Below are 17,961 nucleotides of genomic sequence, written 5' to 3'. Positions count from 1 at the left end.
CATTAGACGTGGTTTCTGGCATGCTGGATGACACGAGTGCTGCAAAAATAAAACTATCTCTCTGTCCAGTGACACTGTCACCAGACGTATAAATGACATTGGTAACGACCTTAAAAAACAGCTGGTAGATAAACTCAAAGACAAACATTTTGCCTTACAATTTGATGAAGCAACAAAGACTGTTTGTTTATTGCTTATGTACGTTGTGACATGACAAAGTTCCTGTGTGAGGATCTACTTTTTTGTAAACATGTCAGAGACAGAGACACATCTGCAAAGCTATTCAAAATGCTGGCCTGCTTCCTGACTGAGAACGGGCTAAAGTGGGAGAACTGCATTGGTATTTGTAGTGATGGTGCACAGACCATGGCAGGGATGAGAAAAGGGCTTCGGGCGCTCATCAAGAAGGTTTCGCCTAATGCTGAATGGACACACTGTGTTATACACAGAGAAGCACTGGCATCAAGGCGCCTTTCCTGTTTTTTCTAAGTAAGGTTATGACTGATATTGTAGGTGTAGTCAATTTTATAAAGACCAGACCACTAAAAACAAGAGTCTTCTCTGCTGTCTCAAGTCAAGTCAAGTCAAATCAAGTGCCTTTATTGTCATTCCAACCATGTGCAATGGTACAGTACACAGTAAAACGAGACCATGGTGCTACCTATGACATGTAACAGACAATCAACACAGGACTACACAAAGTGCAATGTGCAAAAAAAACAAAAAAAGACACAAGAACAATAAAGACACAACCGTGCAAAATAACTGTGCAAAAGACTGAGCGTTGTGCAAAAAGTAACTTGGTGTATGAAGGTGTGCGTGTGTGTGTATGTGATTGTGCAGATAAGTGCTTGGTATGAAGGTATTTGTGTGTGTGTCAGTGTTCAGGAGTCTGACAGCTTGGGGGAAGAATCTGTTTCACAGTCTGGTAGTGAGGGCCTGAATACACCGGTACCTCTTGCCAGAAGGCAGCAGGGTGAAGAGTGTGTGTGAGGGGTGTGTGGGGTCCTCCATTAAGGTGTGATAAGTGTCTGTGATGGAGGGAAGAGAGGCTCCAATGATCTCCTCAGCTGTTCTCATTATAAGTTGCAGAGTATTGCAATCTGATATGGTGCAGTTGCCATACCAGACAGTGATGCAGCTGCTCAGGATGCTCTCGATAGTCCTTCCATAGAAGATGGTGAGAATGAATGACGGAAGATGGGCTTTCCTCAGCTTCCACAGGAAATAGAGACGCCGTTAGGCTTTCTTAGTTATGGAGCTGGTGTTGAGGGACCAGGAGAGGTTCTCTGCCAGGTGAACACCAAGGAATTTGGTGCTCTTGACGACCTTCACAGAGGCTCCATTGGTGTGAAATGGACAGTGATCTCTCTGTGCTCTCCTGAAGTTAACAGTCATCTCTTTTGTTTTGTCCACATTCAGACACAGGTTGTTGACTGTGTCCTGTTGTTGACTATATGTGACGAGATGGGAGCTGAACATCAAGCTGTGCTGTTTTACAGTGAAGCGAGGTGGCCGTCATGAGGAAAAGTCTTGTCCCGAGTTTTTGAGCTCAGAGAGCAGATGAGAATATTTTTGGAGCAGGAGCACAAGTCTGAAGTGGCCGAAAAATTTAATGATGAGAACTTTCTGGTGAAACTGGGCTACCTGAGTGGCATATTTGGAAAGCTAAACGAACTAAATCTACGGCTTCAAGGGAAAGATAAACACCTCCCTCAGGTCACAGGCAAGATCAGCTCTTTCACCCGAAAGCTTGCAATGTGGGACAGCAATCTTGATGAAGGAAATACTGATTTATTCGATTATCTGCTTTAATTTGTTGACACTATGATGCCACCTCAGTGATTCCATGTATTAAGCAGCACATTTCAAAACTGATCGCATACTTCCCTGAAAACAGTTCCCAGTATGACTGGGTGAAAGATCCTTTCAATGCACAAGCTCCAACTGGTTTCAGCTATGCAGAGGAGGACCAGTTCATTGACATGACATCTGACTCCACTAAAAAACAATGTTAATAAAATTATTCTTTGTTTTAAGTCGATCTATATTTCTTTTTAGTTTTCTTTAATGTTAATAAGGATACAATGTTTTGCAGAGATGTACTTATAATAGCAATTTGGGTAGACCGAAGCAGATATGACTCCTTCTTCAGCCTGATGACTCCCTTCACCTCCAGTGTCCACCATTTGGTTACAACATTGACCTCTAGGTCTCACTGTCCCACAGAGCATTGAAGTCTCCCAGTAGGACAACAGAGTCTCCAGGTGAAGCACCCTTGAATCCCCTGCTCAGGGACTCCAGTGGACTCTAGCCCACTGGGAAAATGCCAACGTACAGGCAGCAGGCCGAGGGGATACCAAGATACCCACTCCAGCCTGCCGCCTCTCATCAAGGGCAACTCCTGACTGGGACAGAGTCCAGCCCCTCTCGAGGAGACTGCTTCCAGAGCCCAAGCTGTGCATTTAGCTTAACCCGATTTTATCTAGCCGGTACCTCTCAACTTCACACTCTAGCTCAGGTTCCCCATCAGCAAGGGGACATTCCATGTCCCAGTCATCAGCCTTGGTGGCCAGGGATTGGGATTGGTCTGCCAGAGTCTCCACCCTTGGCCGCCGCCTAAAACACGCTGTGCCTGACCTCTACAGCTCCATTAAATCAGTGATTTTAGCGTGTTAGAGAAGAAAAATGGTGGATTGGTGCAAATTGCATCCAGAACAGAAATTATACTGGGAATGCAATTTTGGTTGAACAAACACCTACACAGACAGCATGCTTAAACAGACAGACCAGACCCTGAACTTCAGTAGATAAGCTGATGAGCAGTCAGGGTTGGAGGGTTGTCTCCATTTCTACTGTACATGTTTCTACAGTAAAATCACTGTGGCAGTTGCTTTAAATTCTCTTTGGGCTGGTTTCCATATTTGCTTATTGTTGTTGCTTTGTGTTAATAGGTAAACACTAAAAGAAAGATCATATGTTTGCCCTTATTAGGACAGGGATTTTCTGTTGGTGTGTGGGAAACTGTAGCCTATAGTTTATATTGTTAAATGTAACTATGTGGCAGTGCGTTTCAGGTCATTTTATCGTTTAGTGTAACAAATAAATTTCTCTGGCAAGTAATAAAGTAGCATACTACATTACTTTTAAGAAAGGTAATGAATAATGTGTTTTACTTTTTTTGATTAATGACCCCAACGATGCACAGCACAGCCCTGCTCCCTGCTGCCTTTGTTTTAAGCTCTCTGTCTTGACCCACTGTTTTTCTTTCTATGTTTAGGATGATGAAGTGGTCTTACAATGCTCAGCTACAATCCACAAGGAGCAACAAAAACTTTGTCTTGCTGCTGAAGGCTTTGGGAACAGACTCTGCTTCCTCGAGTCCATTTCAAACTCCAAGGTACAGTATTGACATAAGTAATAATCCTTTATTTCACAAGAATAGCCAGATCACCATCAAATGAGTGGGGAAAAATGATTTCACTGAAGAAAAAAATCCAGAATGTGTTGGCTGTAGCATGTAATTATGTGTCATGTTCATCAAACCCTGATCATCAGATCACAAACCAAAATGCTTTTGGAGAAGTTGCCTAATTAATTAAATGAGTGTCACAGCTTCCACAATAGCATTACAGTTTGAAAACTACTCTATACCTCATAGCTTTCATAGCTCCATTCATGCTATATTTTATAGAATTCACGTGTTTACTAAGAATTGTGTGTGCACAAAGTCAGAGCTGTACTCATCATAGATTTAATAAAGTCTCCTGTGCCACACAGGATAAACCGTGGCTCTTTTGGTGGTATAAAGGTGGCCTACACAACAGTGGACAGGAGGTTTTAATTTAGATGTAAATTTATAGCTGTTTTCTTGTTGTTTCAGAATGTACCTCCAGATCTGTCAATCTGCACTTTTGTGCTGGAGCAGTCGCTGTCTGTACGAGCCCTGCAGGAGATGCTGGCCAACACCCAAGAGAAGGCGGATGGGGTGAGTGTGGGCATGCATACACACATCAGAGAAGAGAGTATTAATAAATGTACTGTAGGTGTTGTTCACATTAGGGTGAGATCTTCTAGGGCAGACCTAGGGTAAGGTCATCTCCCAGCAAGAAGGTTCCTGGTTTGAACCCCAGCTGGGTCCTTTCTGTGTGGAGTTTTCAGGTTTTCCATGTGTCTGGGTGGGTCCTCTCCAAGTACTCCCTAAGCTGTGTAGGCAGACACAGGGGTGGACTACACAATATTAGGGAGTTTCCTATCATAGTTCAAAGACATTCATGTTAGGTTTGTTGGTGATTTCAAATTTGCTCATGGATGTAAGGAGGACAAAGTGTTTAAATTGTATAGACTAAAGCAGCCGTCCCCAACCACCAGTCCGTGAGTCGTTTGGTATCGTGTTGTAGTTGTGTGTCTTATTTTGAAAGAAATATTTACGCGTTAGTGTAGTGACCAGAGAGCATTAAGGGGCAGAGAGGAGGATGTTACTCTCAATGTAGTTGGCGCATTTCAGAAGGACACTGCTAATAAAGTAACACAATTACACAGTGAATTTGTGTTTATTATTATATTTACAAAATACCACAGTTTTTGTCTCGGTGGTATCATTTTATTTTGTTGTATTTATAAGCGACACCTTAAAGGCCGCTCTGTGAAAATATTGTCTGACATTAATCTGGTCTGTAAAAAAGGTTTGGGACCGCTGATCTAAAGCACTGAATTAATGTATGTTTAAATGTGACCTGTCTAGCTTTACATGGTAAGAAAGACCAGAAAAGCATTATGTAAATTATGTAAATGTTCATTCCATCCATGTCTGATAAAACACAAAGAAGAACATGACACACACACGAGAAAGAGAGTCTGCTTATTCCACTCTTTTTAATGGGGGTTGTTCAAAGTGGTGAAAATGAAGCTGCTGATAAGATTTGACAGAAAATATTGGCTTAATTCACACACTTTGTCAGGTTATAAGGGTTTTTGACCCAAGCTTTTGTTTGTTATTGTGGGTTTGTTTTGTTCATTTAGCCTATTGTTTGCTGGGCTGTTACTTGTACAGACTTCTGTTTGAGTTATTATTATAGTAGTTTGTGGCTTTGTAACATTTGAAAAATTATGAAATCTGTACATTTTTAGTTAAACTACTGTGAAGACATCTACGTAATATATTTAACAAATTGTGTTAAAGCGTCTAAAGTGTTTATTTATTTATTGTCATGCCTGTTCCCGCAGTTTCCCATAAATTTTGCTTGGCTTGTTCCCTGCATTCAGGTTGAGGAGTCATATGATGATGATGAAGCTTTGATTCCACAATCCCAAGAAACGATGTAGAAAATTAATAAAATATATATCAGTTGATAATAATCTGCTGATTGCCTAGTTGAAAAAACTTGTATTCTGTGGGGGCTGGGAGCGCGCTTTGTTAGTCGCTCATTACGCCCAGGTTAAAGACTAATAACAGTTAATTCTCTCCTACCTGTAGCACGTGGAGTTTTTGCGCCTATATCTAAATAAATAAATACTGCAGGTTGGACACTTATTTGTGGGACATGTACCAGTTGTTGGATTTGGAGTGTTCCTTTCACAGCGCAAAATTTTTGAACCAGAGCACTACAATCAGTCGCAAAGGTGATATACTAAGATTAATGGCAAACAGCAAGCAGGACTTTCTGCTTTTACGTTTATTTGGAAAGCATACATGGCAGGAATTGCCAGTTTTAAGCACGGTGCCAGAGTTTCGTGGTTGTTGTAGCGTTTTCCTGACCTTGTTAATCACCCAAAATATTTAGAACAAAGCAGCACATAAGAAATACTCACACACATATATATTGTTGTGCATTCGGAGCACATTTTGCATTTTATATAAGAACATTAGCAGTGCAATGAAATATTTGTTTTATGCTTTCATGTTCACAAACGCAGGTCAGCAATAATCATAGAATTATTACCCTTTGTCTGGCTTGCTCAGTGTGCACAACTTGTATTTTATTTGCTGCAAGCATTTACCTATATCAGTATTTTATAGAAAGGTTCAACGTTATGTTTCTCTCATAATTATAGACTAGCTTAACAAATTTACAAGGTATAAATATATTGTTTAGCAAGCTTGTAAATGAATGCGCCACTACACAGCTCCTCGCTCTCTGATGGATACACAAGACATTACCAACGGTTTTCCTAAATGCCGCATAGGGGCGTTACTACTCGTGGTTGCATGGCCCTGTCAGGTATAAGGCAGCTGTTTTAAGTGGCTGTATCTGTATTTCCTGGATTTGTTTTTTGCCTGTGCACAATTTTTGCGTCACCTCGCCTTTTGCTAACTTTCGCCTGCCTTCCTTAGTCCACATTTGGATCCTTCTTCGCTGTCCATCACTAAACATGAACACATTTCAAGTTCTATAAGATAGGTGTGGGTTTAAAAAATGTAGTTTGAATAATGCGATGTCGATTCATTCAATTTCGAATCGATTTTTAAATATAAATGTTAGTGCTGTCAGTGTTAATCTCATTAAAATGACGTTAACGCCATAACTGCATTAACGCGGCAAATCTCTGTTAGCGAGTTAGCACGGATCGCCCTGTCCAAGGGGCTGCACGGCGTCAACGCATTAGCATGGTTAACTAGTTATACATTAGTACCGTGCAGCCCCATGCACGGGGTGATCCGCGCTAACTCTCTAACGGAGATTTGCCACGTTAATGCAGTTATGGCATTAACATCATTTTAACGAGATTAACGCTGACAGAACTAATAAATGTATTTTGCCAGAAATGCCAGGATCTCAGGTTAAATCTCACGAAACTATTTCAACAACCACCAAAGAGTTAAAACAGGAAATGAGGTAAACAGTTCTGCAAAAAGATGTAAAATTAAAGCGTGGAGCTCCCTGTTCACCCGACGGCACGTACACGGACATTCTGGATGGTGAAAGCTGACATCTCACAGATTCTGAAGCTGCAGGTTTCTTCACTCTCCGACCAAAATTGACTAAACCAGCAGCAAAAGAAGATCAACGCTACGCTTCAAATTTGATAAGCACTGTCATGCATTCTCTCTTACCTTTGCTTTTACTTCCTGCAGAACTCTCTCCCAGTGTATTTTCTGCATTATTCGCTTGCTTAGTATGCTTTGGTGCTTATTACGCACCAGTCTATCTGTTGTGTGCAGTGCTGTTGGCTGCTGCTCTTTTTTTTTTCAAAGATAACCTCTGACAAGAAAGCCTCATTTCTGCTGTTCAATACCTGTTCAAGAAATTTAAAGTTTTACGGATGATGCAAAACTGCAAAACACTTAGCCGTGTCTCTAATAAACCTCTGTTACTTTGCTCTGCTTCACTTCAGTAGCATCAGGCAATGTTCATATATTGATTCATGGTCTTCTTCAGTTTTCAGTTTTTTAACTACTGCAGAATATTTTAAAGCGGCTAGGTGCTATAAAAAGCCAGGCTAGGAAAATCTACTTGATGTTTTTCTGTGTTTTATTCTCAGTTACTTTGACACAAAGGCATCTGCTGTGATGCTCACATCGCTGTCTCACAAGTGTCAGCTTTGTCTTTACACTTAGATATAAAAATATGGATATGTACTGATAAATCAGAATCAGAGTCAGAATACTTTATTAATCCCTATGGAAATTATGTGGGTTACAGTTGCTCCAGGACAGTAACAGTAGCAGACTAAACTATTTAAACAATACAAAACGTTACAGATTTTACAAATTTAGGAAATAGCACTAATATATACAAATCACTCAATTATAGATAAATATCAAGAATATTAACAAGAATATTACAGAGGCAGAATATATATGATTGACATTTGACTCTAACCTGTGAACTTTGTCATATGCTATTTTACTGCAGAGCATGTGCAAAAGGGTGTAACTATTGCAGTGTTTACAGTGTGTTAGATGGAGGAGTTGTACAGGGAGATGGCCACAGGCAGGAATGACTTCCTGTGTCGTTCAGTGGTGCTTTTTGGTAATCTCAGTCTCTCGCTGAACGTCCAGTCCAGTTTATTGTCTATGCATACTCCAAGGTATTTATAGCCCTTCACAATGTCCACGTTGACTCCTTGGATTTAAACAAGGGTCAAGAGTTTCCTGGTCTTCCTTGGTCTTTGCCACGTTGAGCTGCAAATGATTCTGCTCACACCACATGTCAAAGGAGTCAACCACAGCCTGACTCATTACCCCTGATGATGCATCCAACCACCGCAGAGTCATCAGAAAACTTCTGAAGATGGAGGTCTCTGTGCTGTGGCTGAAGTCGGTGGTGTAGAGGGTGAAGAGGAAGGGGGAGAGGACAGTCCCTTGTGTTGCTGATCACCTTGTCAGACACACATTTGGGAAGACACACATATATTGGTCGTCCTGTCAGATAATCAACAATCCAGGACACCAGAGAAGCATCCACCTGCATCGCTGTTAGCTTATCACCCAGGAGGGTCAGCCTGATGGTGCTGAATGCGCTGGAAAAGTAAAAAAAAACATGAACCTCACAAGTTCACATCTCACCAACTGGACGAGATGGGCGTAGACACACTTGAGCAGGTAGATGATGGTGTCCTCAGCTCCGAGGTCGGGGCGGTAAGCAAACTGAAGGGGATCCAGATGTGGTCTTACTATGGGTCGGAGCTACTCCAGGATGAGTCTTTCCAGGGTCTTCATGATGTGGGAGGTCAGTGCCACAGGCCTGTAATCCTGGGGGCCACTGGGATGTGGCGTCTTTGATACAGGGACGAGGCATGATGTCTTCCACAGCACTGGGACTCTCTGCAGACTCAGACTCAACCAGAACAGTTTATGAAAGACTCCACAAAGCTGGGGAGCACAGGCCTTGAGGACACGCGGACTCACTCCATCTGGTCCCGCAGACCTACCTGAGTGGAGCCTCCTCATTTGCCTCTGAACCTGGTGGTGAATGAAAGTGATAGTTTCCACTCCAGCTTTCTCCTGTAATTGTCCTTAGCCTCTCTGATCTTGTTCTTCAGTAACACCTGGACCCTTCTCACCTTCTCTTTTTGCCCCCTCTGAAAGCCCTCTTTTTGTCATTGATGTCCTTAGTCATCCACAGCTTGTTATTTGGGTAACAATTAGCTGGGACAATGAAGCCTGTGCAGAAGTTTATGTGGTCAGTGATACACTCAGTGAGCCCATTGATGTTCTCACAGTAAGGTCGGCAGAGGGAGGAACGTAAACAGCCACCAAGATTACATGAGTAATGGGCAAATAATATGGCCTGAGTCTAACAGCGCACAGTTCAAGTCCGGGCAACAAACCAGTTCTTAGATTGTTATGCGGGCAGGGTTACACCAGCGGTTGTTAACAAGAATGGCAAGCCCCGCTCCTTCTTCCTCTACTTACTGCTCACAGCGCCGTCCCAGCAGCCCCAAACACTTTGGAAGACTTCCGCGAATGCGTTGTCGTCGGGAACATCCTGGCGCATCTGTGATTCAGTGAAACGCATCAAGCTACACTCCCGGTATTCCCTCTGACTCCGTGCTAGCGCTGTTAGCGCGTCCATCTTGTTTACTAGCGACCGAACGTTCCCCATTATAATAGACAGCAGACATGGTTTGTACCTCCTTCTCTGTTCGAGCCTCTGCTGTCTCACTGTCTCCTTCCTTCTCCTCTTCTGTCCTCCACGTCTGCATCCTCGCTGTGTTTTCCTCCAGATTTCATTTGGTACATCTGTGGGTCTGTCAACCAGCATCAGGGTGATCAGCTGATCTCTGGAGTAAACAGCCTGTGTGGTGTATAGGACAAAATTCAGGAGATTGAGGCAGACGAAGAGACATAACAGGGACATTTTTTAAGACAGAGCACTTTGAGAAACGACTGGTGTCCCTGCTTGCACTTATCTGCTGCAATGAGTAGAACCTTTTATTGCCAAACTTGAAAACTATTTATGTGTCCATGTATGATATGAATTCCAGCTATTGAACTACAGAAAATCAGTCTGTGGTTTTGAACTTTGCATCTGTGAAAATTGTGATTGACTTTCCCAGAATCAACAAGAACCAAAGTGCAAGATTAGCCAGATTGAATATTCAGTTCCCCATATGGCAGTGGCTATTAAACTGGAGATATGGCTTCCAGTGAAGACAGGAGAACCAGAGAAAAATGCAGTACAAATGAGTTATAGTTCACTAATGCTGTCCCATTGTGCTTTATTTCATTGTTGTTATAAAATGTCTTGATGCATGCGCAATCATCCAGGTAAGGAAATCCCAAAAACTTGATGCTGTTCATGTGGATGTGGCGTTTTTAGTGGTAGAAACATCACTTCACTCATTTACGTGAATTCTTCTGTCTAAGCAGGTTTCCTCAGCCAAACAGTACATTTGCATAATGAGTGAAACTAGCGCCACTGAGTGCACAATGGAATGTGAGGTCAGTTCCTTGAACATTAATCTGTAAATTGCCATGACCATTGATCAATGGCCAATAGTCGTTATGACTGCAGAGTCTTGGCCTGATGAGGTGGCTCGTCTGTGTTGTGCCATCTGCTTTGCCAGAGGTTCTTTGGTTTCCCCCGATGTATAAATCCTGGCAATGCTTCTGGCACTTAACAGCGAACACTATGTTACTCTGTTTGTGTCGGGGGACCAATCTTTGGGGGTTTAAAAGTCAAAGGGACACTGTGTTTATAGAAAATGTGTTTCAACTGTTCCAATACTCCTGACACACACAAGGGATCACTAAGGGTGATCACTGATCACCACCTCCCTGTGAATGGTACTCATGGCCATTGATCAATGGTCATTGATCAGTGATCAACTGATCAGTGGTTGTTGGTCAATTGTCACAACAATTTGAATATTAATAATGAAGGAACTGACCTCCCAGCTCATTGTTCCTTCCGTGGTGCGAGTTTCAGTCATTATGCAAATGTAATGTTTATAATGTTGGGGAAACCTGCAGTCAGCTGAGACTGATGAAGTCACCTGGATGATGAGTGACAAGATGTTGTTATAAAATGTCCATAAAATTGTGAAACAGAGTGCATAATGTTTTTTTTTAGCTTCTAATAAGAACAATTGCAGAAAAAGTTTGAGACTACAAATAGGTACATGTTTATACAGGTACATTTATTTTAAACACCAAAGCTATCAGAAGCTTTACACACACAAAAAAAAAACTTATACAGGATGATTGGTTAAGCAGTGGAGCTTTGCTAAATAATGATTCCAAACGGCTTCAGCAAAGTGACACTTCAGATAGCTAATTTCTGGGTTCCCTTTCAGCCAGACTTATAATACATTTGCAGATGTAAAACTTGTACTGTAATGCTGAAGAGACCTGCATGCCTTTTCCCCTGATATATGGTTTTTGTGCAACTCTATTTTTACATAAATGTCTACAACAAAGGTAGTTAGCATGACTAATTCTTGAAAATTATGACTCAAACTTTTATTAAATATCTGCTTTATTCATGTGAACAGTTTTGTGGTGATTCAAATTTGGTAATTAGCTCTGAGTCCGATAAACTGTGGTAGACTGGCAACTTGGTACACAGCATGCACTTACAAATATAAATCTAGGCATATACTGACACATTAAGGCAACCAACCTGAACTGATTTCTGACACATCATGCATACAACACTGTAAAATTACAATCTAGCATCAATGTAAAGTATACTAATCTATATTTGCTGCTGTTTGATTACAGCTAATAGTTACACTGTCACCCATTTTAGACACGGTAGATGTAACATCATTGGCGCTTTGTCATCAGGTTAAAATGAAGGTACTCTGTCAAGTTAGGTTGCACTGACAGAACAAGCCGCAGCATTTGTGCGGCACAGTCAAATTACACCATGTGAGATTTAACAGTAGTCCAGGTGCTTTATAATGCATGGTGTCACTTACCATGGCAACTATAGTTTCATAATTCCTTTAATACTCAGAGAAGCCAACAAAATGTATTCATCGTAATACTAGCATTTATGCTATGAACCTGTGCCTGGTGACCTCTCTGAAGTTCTCAGTATCACTTGCTGTTAGGTCTTTATCATTACTGTCTCAATGTTGTGGATAATGGTGTAAATTAAGTCTGACTTTGAAGAAGACCATAGGTTGATCCTCCTGCTCTTGAAGCAGCAGACATATAATAAACTCAGAAGACTTCTAGAAACAGCCTGAGGCAACAAACTTACTTCTGTTAATATTCTAACAATACTATCAAGATTTTAAAGATTAAAGTAGATATTGATATCACATTAATATCCATTGCATCATTTACTGTACATTAAATAAGTTCTTCCTAGGACTGCACTCTCAGCTCTCGGATGTTGTTCCTGGGATTGGCTGGAGCTACTGGGAGGGAGTGTCACTGCACCAAGTGCTCTGATTACCACTGGATTACTGGATGTCAGCCACCTCCTCTATCTGCTGGTGGTAAATACCATGCAGGGGCCTGTCCTTCGATGATGGTTCTTCTCTTTGCTCCTATTTTTTCTCGGGTTTCTGCTGCCTGAGGTATTCACTAATCACAAAGTCAGTTGTGGCCATCTTCTGATGTACTCATGAATGTTGGTTGGCTCATCCTGGACAGTGGTTCTGCTGCTCACCAGTCCTTAGACTCCTTCCTTTCTCTTAGCGCACCATCTCAGGGTGCTGGATTTGGGGTGAAACCCTCCAAGAATGGCGAGGAGCTTCCTGGTCTTGATGTCAGTGGCTTCTATCTCCTCTTTTGGCCAGCTTATTACCCCAGCAGGGTACCTGATCACCGACATAGGTGATCAAGTACAGGACATAGGTGTTGATTGTCTGGAACTTCTATCTATTCAGCTGACTCCTCAGGACTTCCCTTACCCTCTGCAGGTATTTACTGGCCTTCTTATTAGTGCACACTGTCTATGTAAATGCAACAGTCTGAAAATAGGGCAGATGAGTTGCCACCATTAAAACAATGATTCCGCTTAAAATAAAGCACTTGCTTTTACTGACCCCTAATAAACCCTCTCTTACTTTGTTTAAATCACAGAAAAATTACTTTGAGTTCCTGTTTTACAGCTGCTGTCACTGGTGGGGAAAGTGCAACCCTTCCCTGTTTTTTCCTGCAGGATGGCGTGCTAATGAGGCGGTGGTCCCCAGATGACACCAACAAAACGTACATTTTTATGGAAAATAAACCATCACAGATAAGTCTAAATATTCTACAAAACCCAAAGCACAATGGTGGTCTAGCTCTAGCACATTTTTATCACTACTTCTTATCCAATAGATTGCTACATGTTTCAAAATGGATTAAACCAAGCTCATATTAGACAGGGCTTGGCTGGACCCAGAATAAGCATTCTATGGACAAGTAAAAATCTCTCATTTGCCAATTGTAAACTCCAATATTAAGCATCAAAACTGCTTTAAAAGTCTTAACATATCTTAATCTTAAAAATTAAGTCTTCACTGTCAAGCTTGTAGGAGAAACAAGACCCAAATGCAGTACTTCCTGAGAAGCGACAGTGAATTTATTTACAGTGAAGAAACAAGCAACGACGTGCGAAGCAGTATCAAAAAACGTGGTTCCCTCCATGATGATTTCCCAGCTCCCACGCAGTGAATCCCTCTCTCGATCTGTGGCGCTCAAAAATCCATTCAGAAATATTTACAAGTGTGTCATGCGCCGCGGCGCGCGTGCACAAAAGGATCCAGACGCAGACTCCGCGCTAACAGAAAAAGACACTTTATTGTAATAACGAAAGGCGACCCGGGAAAACTAGGGAGCAAAACAAGTAACTAAAAACCCGGGGAAACAATGACACGAGGAAGCCGGGATCGGGACCGTGGGAGGCTGCAATAGAAAGGGGAGATGATTACTAGGGAGCCGGGAAGCGGGGAAAACACATCAGGACGGAGTTAGAGTAGGGGGCTTACGATAGAACGGGACCGTGGGAGCTCGGGAGGGAAGTGTGGCAGTCCGTGAGCAGGAAGTCCGTGGGGATAGCGAGTGATCCAGTTGAGCCAGAGGACAGGCAGGTGGCAGACGCCGAGTCGAAACCACTGTGGGGGTGACTAACGGACTGGCGTGGAGCATCCGTCAGCGCCGGGTTAAGTAGATCCTCGTGTAGTCACCGTGATGGAGAGCAGCTGTGCCGGTGATGGCCCAGCCCGGGGGTGTGGCTACCCGAGCATCACGCATTCCACAGACACAGGACCACGGACCATGACAAAGTGGTGCACGGCTCTCTCGACACTCTCCCGATTGTTGTCCTGGCTAAACAAGACACGATAATTGGGTGACTAACCACGACGAAGGACAAGGGATCTTTCACCATAGCACTGACTGACTGTTCAGGCACTGTGTCATGCAATGATCCAGTGTTGGCTGAAGTCCAGCCATTATGTGAAATAGTGTGCCTGTGATGAGAATCATCGTCAGCAGGTGAGTATGATTGCCAGCAGGTGTGGCTGGCTTCAGGGCAGGAAAACTGTCCAGGAAACAATGGGATCAAAACAAAGCAGAAAAGGCAGGTTGACTGGGAAGGACTGGAGGACCATGGCATTCACTTATCCCATGTAAACCAGCACCCATTTGGAACATTCCAGATATTTGTCAGAGAAAGAAAATATTACAATTTTCATCGTGGCATGAGAAAGGGGTAAAAAACAGTAAGGAAAGTTCCATATCAAACTATAGAATCAGCAACAATACCTTTCTTTAATATAAGTAACTAAAGTCCATAATACAGGAAAAATCAACTGAATCCAGAAAAACCTACTTGGTCCCACAATTTTTAAATATCAGCACCCTCAAATGCCTATTGCCCAAAATGATAAGCTATTGTTTAAAACTGATGAATCAATATCCCTCCAAACCATCAATTGGGAGCAAGATCTTTCCATAAATCCAGATAAAAGATTCTGGACACGATACGCTTAAACACCTTCAGAAAAGCCCAACTTACAACTTGTACAATACAAAATTCTCTACAGAGCACACTATAGAGGACAAAGGTTGTTCCAAATGGGCCTTACATACTCAGACAAATGTGCCCATTGCAAAGACAACTCTGCTGAGAACTATATGCATGCTATATGGTCCTGCACACCTGTCAAAAGGCTCTGGATATGTGACGACGTGGTTTAGATGCTGGATCCCAACCTCACCCAAGCTGTCCATCTTAGGGGGAAAAAGTGAACTAGATAAGTAAACACATCACATATGTTCCTTATGGATTGCTAAGAAAACTTTTCTCATGAACTGGAAGTCAAAAAACAGCTTATGCATGAATCAATATAGAAATTTAATTCTAGATCACATCAGTCTGGAGACAATGTCTGCCTCCTCAAAAAACAAAACAAAACAGATTTAATTTGTTTCTGCGTTTTGGAGATGAGGGGCGGTGGTGGTTCCCATCTTTCAGAAGGGGGACCAGGGGGTGTGCTCCATCTATAAGGGGATCACACTCCTCAGCCTCCCCAGTAAAGTCAATGCCAGCGTGCTGGAAAGGAAATTTCGTCTGTTAGTTGAACCTTGGCTACAGGAGGAACAAAGTGGTTTTCGTGCTGGTCGCAGAACACTGGACCAGCTCTCTACTCTTGAGGATACTGGAGGGTGCATGTTTGCCCAACCACTACATGTGTTTTGTGGAAATGGACAAGGCATTTGACCGTGCCCCTAGGGGTCTCCCGTAGGAGGTGCGTTGGGAGTATGGGGTGTCTGGCTCGTTGCTACGGTCCGTCCTGATGAAGAGAGAGCTGAGTGTTAAAGTGACGCTCTCCCAGGGTCCCAGGGGTGTGTTACTGTTAGAGGCCAGAGTAACCTGTAAGAGCTGCTTATACTGATGTAGATTTTGACCTATACTGTTTCACAAATTGAATGTCCACTATAAAAAAATGTCATTTAAGATATTTTAATAAAGTAATTTAGCAGGATTAAAGCAAAAGCAGGCTCAAATAATATAAATAAAAACAAAACAATATTTAAATCACTTGAATTATACTTATCTAATTAACAGACTCCAACCTAATGCTGATTCTGTTCTGATCTTTGAGAGCAGAAAGCTTAAGAAGAAAATGGGCACATCCAAGTCTGAAGATGCATTTATCTCTTTGCTCTGTGTTGATAATATTAGTCCAACAGGAAGGCAGCATCCTTTGGAAATCCAATCCCCCGGGAATACAGTGAAAATCAAAATGTTCCCAAATTTATAATCCAGCAGAAAAACAGTGGAAATCCAAATCCTCTATAAATTATAATCTAACACAACAAAAATGAGCAGAGAAGAAGCAAAAAATAAAAATAAAAAATACAAAACCAGGTAGTGATGACATCTTTAGAGATGCTATCTGGCCTCACACCTATTGTGACGTCCTGTCACATTTAATCACCTGATGCTCAGCTACACCCCTCTCTCTCTGACCTTTAAATCACTTAATAACATTTCTTCTTTTCTGTGTTGTATTTTAACTTGACTCGTCAATAATTCCAACACATTTAAACATTCATAATGAGTATCCTTCATTATACATCATTATACTTCATGTTTCATTCATTTTAGGTTATGTATCTTCAATCACTAGCTCAGTCCCGCATGAACATATCTCCTTTTAATTAAAATACATAGAATACTAATAGTTGATTATGCCTAAATTTAATCAGAATATAATCAAAAATAGATCTAATCAAAATGTAATCAATTAAGTTAAAAGAGAATGAGAATGAAATAGTTCGAATACCTGAATCCTGACCTTTTACTGTGATTTGGTGCGTATATTTGACTTCTGTGCTGGGACTGTTTGAGCCATTAAAGAATCCACCCAGATGAGAGAGGGTTAGTGCTTGGTCAGGATGACTAAGCAAATATTTAGTGTCTGATCTATGATTTAGTAAAAAAAGTTTTTACTATAGTGAATATGTTATGATTGATAGTGATAAAGAGTCATGATATTCATATGTGAAAGATGAGAAGAAGTAATGAGAAATCTTGTTGAAATAAATATTCATGTGCGATCACATTAAAGCACAATATAGAAAAGAATAACGCATAACCATTGTGATGGAGTGGTTTTGATTTTTTACATTTTGATTTTTCATGTGTGTGAAACGTCACAGAGAGAGAAGCAGCAAATTGTCTTTGTGATGAGGCGTAAACACTGTCTGAAGATCCAGCTCTGGAGTCCACTGTTAGAAATTACAGCAAGAAGTGCAAGAGGAGCAACCACCACCCGAACACTGTGGAACCACAAATTGATCTTATATTTTTTTGTCTTTTTCTCTGGTCATTTTTGCCACCTTGCATTAAATCTTCCAAGTTTTTGGAGTATATCTACATGGAATACAAGTGTACATGATAACCTGTATTATTATTATTACATCATTCAAAGGGTAGTGGCCTACCTTTTGAATGATGGTCGTCACTAATGATACCCAGTTAGTTGCCAAGTGCACAGATTTAGAGGTGAGCTGCTGATAATGGGTGTGGCTGAGGGGAGGGCTTGATCGGAGGCCCATCCTGGCAAGCACGCTTTCAGATGAAGCAAGATTGACATCAGCAGGAAGCAGTTACAGCTTGGCAGGTCTCCTCCCCGGCTCCATCCAAGCTCTGTTTGCCTACTGGATAATACTCATAGGGTCAAAGACTTGGACTTTTTAAACAGAGAGCCGGCTCCAGTCCTTCCTGTACTGAGGGTGCCTGGTCAAAATCCAACAGCTCTCAGGCCCTGAGTAGTCTGAGCTACTTTTGTGGACTTCACAATATCAGGCATATAGTTTTTTGATATATCTATCACAAATCACAGAAATTGAGAACAATAGCAGTGAACAAAATATAATGAAACGTTTTTGTTATAAGAAGAATTTCTTTTTCAAAATAATTTGATAATTTTTGCATTCATTGGCTAGTGGAGGGTTGCAGACTCAGAGCTGTGCACTGTGGCCCAGACATGTGGGATGTGGTTGCCTGCTCAAGTGTCAAGAAAAACCCCCCACGTGTCATATTCTAAGCAGCAATATAACTG

At 41.7% G+C, this 17,961-nt stretch overlaps 1 protein-coding gene across 8 annotated transcripts in view; it reads left to right on the top strand.

Annotated features, from left to right (window-relative positions):
- ryr2a (ryanodine receptor 2a (cardiac)) overlaps positions 1 to 17,961 on the top strand; it is a 262,686-nt gene that overhangs the window by 53,166 nt on the left and 191,559 nt on the right. For all 8 annotated transcript variants that reach the window (XM_040038551.1, XM_040038550.1, XM_040038554.1 and 5 more), the window contains exons 2-3: positions 3,281 to 3,400; positions 3,884 to 3,988. In XM_040038551.1, coding sequence (XP_039894485.1) covers positions 3,281 to 3,400; positions 3,884 to 3,988 — 225 coding nt within the window. The remainder of the gene's footprint in view (positions 1 to 3,280; positions 3,401 to 3,883; positions 3,989 to 17,961) is intronic.

The sequence above is a fragment of the Simochromis diagramma genome, unplaced genomic scaffold (assembly GCF_900408965.1).
Source record: "Simochromis diagramma unplaced genomic scaffold, fSimDia1.1 OVJJ01000617.1, whole genome shotgun sequence".
Classification (NCBI taxonomy): domain Eukaryota; kingdom Metazoa; phylum Chordata; class Actinopteri; order Cichliformes; family Cichlidae; genus Simochromis; species Simochromis diagramma.
Note: the sequence above shows the minus strand (reverse complement) of the source record. Positions and strands in the feature narration are given on the sequence as shown.